This window comes from Trachymyrmex septentrionalis, unplaced genomic scaffold, assembly GCF_001594115.1.
Source record: "Trachymyrmex septentrionalis isolate Tsep2-gDNA-1 unplaced genomic scaffold, Tsep1.0 scaffold51, whole genome shotgun sequence".
Taxonomy (NCBI): domain Eukaryota; kingdom Metazoa; phylum Arthropoda; class Insecta; order Hymenoptera; family Formicidae; genus Trachymyrmex; species Trachymyrmex septentrionalis.
In genome coordinates this window covers 1,828,640-1,835,487 of record NW_017305683.1, presented here as the reverse complement: position 1 = coordinate 1,835,487, position 6,848 = coordinate 1,828,640, and the positions used below count along the sequence as shown (strand labels likewise).

The window sequence follows — 6,848 nt, the reverse complement described above, 5'->3', positions numbered from 1 at the left end:
CATCATATTATTACAAGTATATTTATATATAATAAGATAATAAATAAAAATAGGACAAAAAGATAAGGATAATATTTAAATCATTAATTTTTCAAGACTTCTCTGAATGAGAAATTTGCTTGTTGATCAATTTTAAAATACGTCGGAAGAAAGAATTTACTTCTATATATTGGCAATAGCAAAAAATGTATAAAATTGAATGTAAAATAAAAGGCAGCGGAAAAAAAAACGGTAAATGATGGTCCGCGCAAAAAGTATACGCTACATTTGTAGAAAAAAGACATTGAAATCGACAAGCGCGCAAAGAATTGGAGGAATACAAGCACATAGGCAATGAAGGAAGGAAGGAAGGAAGACGAAAGCTGAACGAAGAGAAGCGGAGGAAGATGCACGAGAGCAGAGCGAGAAGAGAGTAAGGGAGTGGAAGAGCAAAGAATTCCCGCAGGACACGACCCAGCAAATGAGCCAGAGAATGCAAATCAATCCCACGACGCGGCGCTCGAAATTGTGCACCTACGCTCGAATGCGGCAATCCCTTTTCCAGGGCTTTGCTGCACGTGCTGGTGGTATGGCGTTACCGCCACCAACACACAGCCCACGAATGCCCCCCTAGGGTACGTCACTGCAACGATGCAACGGTGCAACGGCGCAATGAGACCGACATTGCAGCGGAGCGTGCATTATCGCGTCCGACGTGTCCGACGCGACCCGGAGAACCGCCTTCTCCTGCGCGATCCTCTTCGGGGAATAACATCTCCCCGACGCTACCTGTAGTAACACAACTTCGCTTGCTCGCGGATCCTCTCGGTGCGAACCACGGCTCTTCGTTGGTCGCGTACCTCAACCACATTTCTGAAACGACGCAATACATGCCAGACGGCCGGTGGCAATCACCAGACGGCCCTTTACATGGCACCTTAATACACATCGTATCTTCTTGCACTAGTTTTTGTCGCTTTTTTGCTGATGATTCGCTGCGCCCTGGGAAGGCGCAAAAATGGAACAAGCTTACTCCGAATGGCAGAACAGATATTTATAACCAGGACTTAAGAGCTTAAGAACGAAATTCGCGAAAATCGTTTTATTTCTGAATTCCGTCTTTTCAATCTCATAGCACTGAACAAGACTTTGATATATAAAATTAGTTCTTCCTGCTTTATCCATTCTTACCTCTTCATCAGATTTCGCGAAATTTGGCTTTATGATTGTCAAAGCAAATAAAGCTGTATTATTTCAAGAATAGCTTGAGAACTGTTTTAAGATTTAAAATAACAAAATAACGAATTGATCCAAAAGAATACATCTAGAAAATATGAGATATATATTAATACTTCTTTACATATTTTACCGTCACACTTTTGGTTTTATTCTTAAATATATTATTGTTTTAATTATACGTATGTTAATTTTTATTTTATCAAATTCTTAATTGGTTCACGTTTTTTTTTTTTTTTTTTTTTTTTAAGAGATAGAAGCTTTTCTGAGATTGATCTTATAGTACAGCTATTATTTCACATTTTCATTTTTCTCTTTAGCAAGATAAAATCTTTAATTACAAGCCGCTTTTAAACTTTTCTGACATGCTCACTTTTAATCGTGATTTCAACTAATTGCGCCAAGAAAAAATTCAATAAATGTTCCGATATTCACTTCAGAGATGCTTAATTCTCTCATTAAAATCATTTGACAGATAAGATCATATTAATAGAATATCTCGTAAACTTTCTAATGACGTCCGTTTGATGAATATAGATGGATCGGATGCGAGTCTAGAGAGAGAGAGCACATGCGGTTACTTTTGCAAACGCGTCACTCGTAAGAACATGGCGATGACGGGGTCGAAGAAGCGATTCCCTTTGTCCTAACCGGCGAACTAACCGCTCAAAAGGTTTATCGGAGCATGACCGAGAAACTCCATTGAAATGCAATTTAACGAGATGGAACGGTGGGGAAGGCTATCTAGAAGGACGATTATAGCGGAAACGACAAATGCGCGGTCGTCGAATAAGGTACCTCTTCCGACCGGATCAATCGTTCCGAACATAATATCAAAGATGGAATTTAATTGCGAATGAACATAGAGATATAAAGATGAATTTGTTACTCAGATACGCGACTAATTTGTTATTCGAGCAAAAGGAATGGGTAGCTTCTTACTTTTCGTAGTTAATTATAGATATCGGTAACGAATTTTGTCTCTTATTAACTTTTGATAATTTCTTGAGTATAATGTATCTAAAGATCAAGCGTGGAATACATGTACATACATATACTCTCTTGTGAAGGATTATCGATTACTACGAACACGCAAACACAGCGTATAATGATTACACAGGTACAAAAAATTTTTTGTTCCAAAGATCAGATCACGGTATTCTTATGTATTTTGACGCTTTGAAACCAATGTCCAAATTATTCCATCGTATCACAATTTTTTAAAATTATAAATAGCGCGATTTTCTCGTATTTTTAATCTATCAACTTGCATATTAATTTTAAGCTTGCATATTATCATCGTTTGAAAACTTATTTTCTCTTTTTTTACCTCAGCTTGCATGTTAAAAACCAGGCTATAAATGGCTCTAAAAAATACTGAAAAATTGAACTGTTCTCAATAAATAAAAAAATTGTGAAGCAATTTGGACATCGCATTTGATTTCGGAGCGTCAGAATACATAAGAATACTATGATCTAAGCTACGATTCAAACATTATAAAAATTATGTTTTGTGTTTTATTAAATAAACGTTACACAATTTACACAATAAGAGAGAATTATCCGTTATATGCCATTCGATACATGTTATTTGACAAAAATTATGATACAGACAACTGATGTTTTCGATTTGATGTTCCGAATACATCAAGGGTAATCTGCGATTAGCAAAATGACGGACTACCGTGACTGTGTGCTCTGATCACGGATATCGATCAATTATTGCAATAGCATTCGCCCTACATTCGAGTCTTGTCACGCGAACAGTCTCTTCGATCCTTCCTGTCGAACGTAATCACGTTAAAACAACATACGAGCTACGTTTCGCGAGTTCGGAAAAATCACATTTATGGTCGATGCCTTCAGGACCCGTCTGTTTCGGACGATCATAAAAAGCTTCTGATGCGAGCGATTTTTCAAACGACTCTTTCTTTCCCTCTCTTCTCTCTCTCTCTCTCTCTCTCTCTCTCAATACAACATTTTATGACATCTGTGATCCATCGTTACCATCACCTACCGAAAAACTATATTTGTATTCTCTCGAAAGTTTAGTGGATGTATGCACTCTAAAAAATATCAATGTAGATTTAACACCATGCTGTGTTACTGTTAATATCAACATGATATGGATTTAATATCATGGATTTTAAATCCACTTCGATACTTTTTTAGAGTGTAGAAGCACTGCGACGTCACCAAAATTGTACGATTGAGCAATACGCTGTTCCATGTATCAGTTTAAGTTACTACACCATATGGCATAAGGCGCAATCATACGATTAATATTTTATCACAAGGAATTAGTGAATTTCGAAATGTTAATGCATTGCTCATCGCAAATGTGAATATGTAACGTCTATGCAAATTGCTTCCTCAAAGCTATTAAAATTTAATAAAGAGATATCGAACGGGGCACAGATGTCCCAAGCTCTAAACGCTCAATGGGGATCCGTTAATCGTACGACAATAAGCAGCATGTTAAGACTCGAGGTTCAGAGACAGTGTTTCGTTCGTGCTACTTCCGAAAAAGCGAGAAAGGACTGTTTCAATTAATAGCGCGATTCAAACGATAGAAATAATCGAACGAGGACCAATTAAGGATACGATCTGAAGCCAGCGCACGAATGGGGCGCGCGTTCATTTCACTTTTATTCCCAGCTCGTCAGTATTCGCTCGTTTCCACGACTCGTCTCTATTGTACCGAATGAACCGCAGAACCGATTAGCCCGTGGATACGTAAATTGCGTCCACGATAAAAGCGGCCTGTGAATAGGATGGGGCGCCTTTCAGTAGCCGAGTAGGCGCATTGGTTGGCCCGTGCAGGTATCCATAGTATTAGCACTCAGTACCTCACCGCCAATCTGCGATGAAGATTCTGGATAACGGAATGTGTCGGCGTGTGTTAATAAAACTGAATTATTAAAAAAAATTACATTTTATTTAACAGTAAAACTTTTGCGATAAACTTTCGGTAACTGTTTGCCAAATCGTTCGATTGGTAAACAATTCTTTGATTTGATTAAAAACTTAATTGTTGCGTTTCTCACGTATACTCGACGTTTTAACTTTCAAAAGCAAAAAATACTGACTGCTTTAAAACTTAAAATAGTGTTTTTTATTTTTACATTTTCAAATCTTGTGAACAATTTATCGTACGAAAAATTACTTTATATCTGTATACAATGAAATTTTTCACGAAAAAATTTGAGGCGAGCAAAATAACAAAAATAAGATGATTCACCTTCTAAAAAAAAAGTTATACCGATATATCGTTTGATTAGATATTGATTTATAATCACTTACATAAATGTTCGAAAGGTCACGGCAGGTCTAACCAATAATTTATTACACAAGCTATTTTATATTTGCATATGAATGCTCAATTTTAGTAGAAGTTACTTATTTGACATACGAATAAAATAGACTTTCCAAATTATATTTGTCAAACACATTTCTGTTGAGAATTAATGAACTAATAATACTTTATTAGAACTTTAATATTTATGTTTGATTAACTTACGTTATGAGTATATTATAAATTAATATTTGTCATATATTCAAAAGCAATACAGTGAAAATCATTTTATATTCATGTTAAAATCAATCCACTTAAATGCTTGTTAAAATTTTGTGTTAATTTGTTAACATATAGCGTTAATTTGACATAATTTAATTTTGTTATTTGAATATTTTGTGTTTAATTGAGATATTCAACATTTTCTAATATTAGAGTGGACTAGTTTTAACACAAATATAAAATGATTTTTACTGTGTATTGTGTGTGTGTGCTTTTGAATACACAATTTATGAGTAAGTAAACACTAATATTAAAATAATGTATTTTAAAACGTAAATAAATTCTGAGCAAATAAATAAAATACGTATTAATTTAACATATCGTAAATGTTAACTGAAAAAATATACTTCCACAATTTGCTTAGAAATTGTGTCACATTTCAATGTTACATTTCTCGTGATAATTTTTTTAAAAATAATATCTGTGTTACTTTCTAACATATTTCTTGTGTTAAATTAATACAAAAATGTGAGTGAACTGTTTGAAACATGTAAAATGTGTTAAATTTAACACAAATTTCCCAACTGTGTAGTATATATATATATATATATTATATCTATACATATGGCGCGTAGTATACATATTGTATCTACAAAGCACGAAATGCAGCATCTTCATACATTGAGAATATCGTAGTAAGGGATATTTGAGAATTGTCCGCAGGACCGGTGTCTCAGGTGTCTTTACTAATTCAGTAAACAGTTGCGGAATACATTTAATAATATGTTCCGCTCGATCTCCTGTTTCAGATATGATCGGGAGAGAGACCATCTCTATGGTATTACATGGTACAAGGACCACGAGGTATTCTACAAATACGTACTCCGAGATAAAAATCCCCACGTCTATGACGTCAATGGTGTTAAAGTTGACGTGAGTAAGATGCCCTCTCATGTCCTCCCATTGTAATTCAGCGTTATTATTGTTTCTAAATATTTCTATTAAATATTTTATCGAATATCATATTTTTTTTATAAAGAGCACTTCACTTATAAAATAACTGTTAAATTGTATGTCTTTGTGTATTAATTTTTATACATGTAAAAACGGAATTGAGATATCGACAAATGTGACAATTGTGCGTGAAAGCAAACGCATAGTTGTAGATAAAGAATATATGTAATCCCCAAAATACGAAATATTTTAACAGCAATGGATTAGTTTAAACCTAGATTTACGTTCACGTCTGTTTCGATAAATCATTCAATAAAACTCGAATTCGATGGCAGACGCAGGCAAATAAATCGAATTGAAGACCGCCACATCGCGGCTATACGTCATGGACGATGAATTTTGAGACAAATCTCGAAATCTATCGCGAGTACCCGATAAATTTTTCGAAGGCGACCTCCTGCAGATATGTCTTAAACGTCGATATATCCGGGATGCCGGGTAACAGGTTGGAGAGCCTCCGGGTCAAACAAAGTGGAGCTTTCGACCTGATCTACGATACCAATTTCATGGAAAAATCTTCGATTCGCTCGAGCATACGTAGTGAAAGAAGGAAACGAAAGATTTGCTCTAACGCAGGTTATAGAAATCGGAGCGGCGGGAAAACTATCGGTTCTCTCGCAAACGAAACCGCGAACGATGAGCAAACTTCGTTTCAAAAATATTTGTCTCGTCGCTCGATAAACGAAAACGGTCTTCCCAAGAAGAAGTTTAACGCGCAAGCTTTACCAGCTGCTTTGTCGCCAATAAAAACAGCAATAAAAACATTTGTTCGTCAAAGAAAAATATTGTTTGCCGTATAATCCACAAAGAATCTGAGATTAAGAATCGGAGTCTACGTCTTCGTAAACTTTTACGGCGTACAATGCCATGTAAAATTATTATATTGTTGAAACATTTTTTTTATTAATTCTAAAATTGTCAGGAATAGAATGCTTATTTCTACATATATATTTATTAAAGAAAGAAAGAGAATTTATAAAGTATTTTTATAAAGATATATAATATATCTGATATATAATACAATATAATAATAATTTTTTATATAAGTTGAGATTTTATATTTTCTTTTTGAGATAACATTAAAAAGAATTATTAATTCCCT

The 6,848-nt window shown here is 34.8% G+C and overlaps 1 protein-coding gene across 1 annotated transcript in view; it reads left to right on the top strand.

Annotated features, from left to right (window-relative positions):
* LOC108751693 (cell adhesion molecule 2-like) overlaps positions 1-6,848 on the top strand; it is a 92,552-nt gene that overhangs the window by 49,644 nt on the left and 36,060 nt on the right. The window contains exon 4 of the mRNA XM_018491999.1: positions 5,542-5,665. Within this exon, the coding sequence (XP_018347501.1) occupies positions 5,542-5,665 (124 nt within the window). The remainder of the gene's footprint in view (positions 1-5,541; positions 5,666-6,848) is intronic.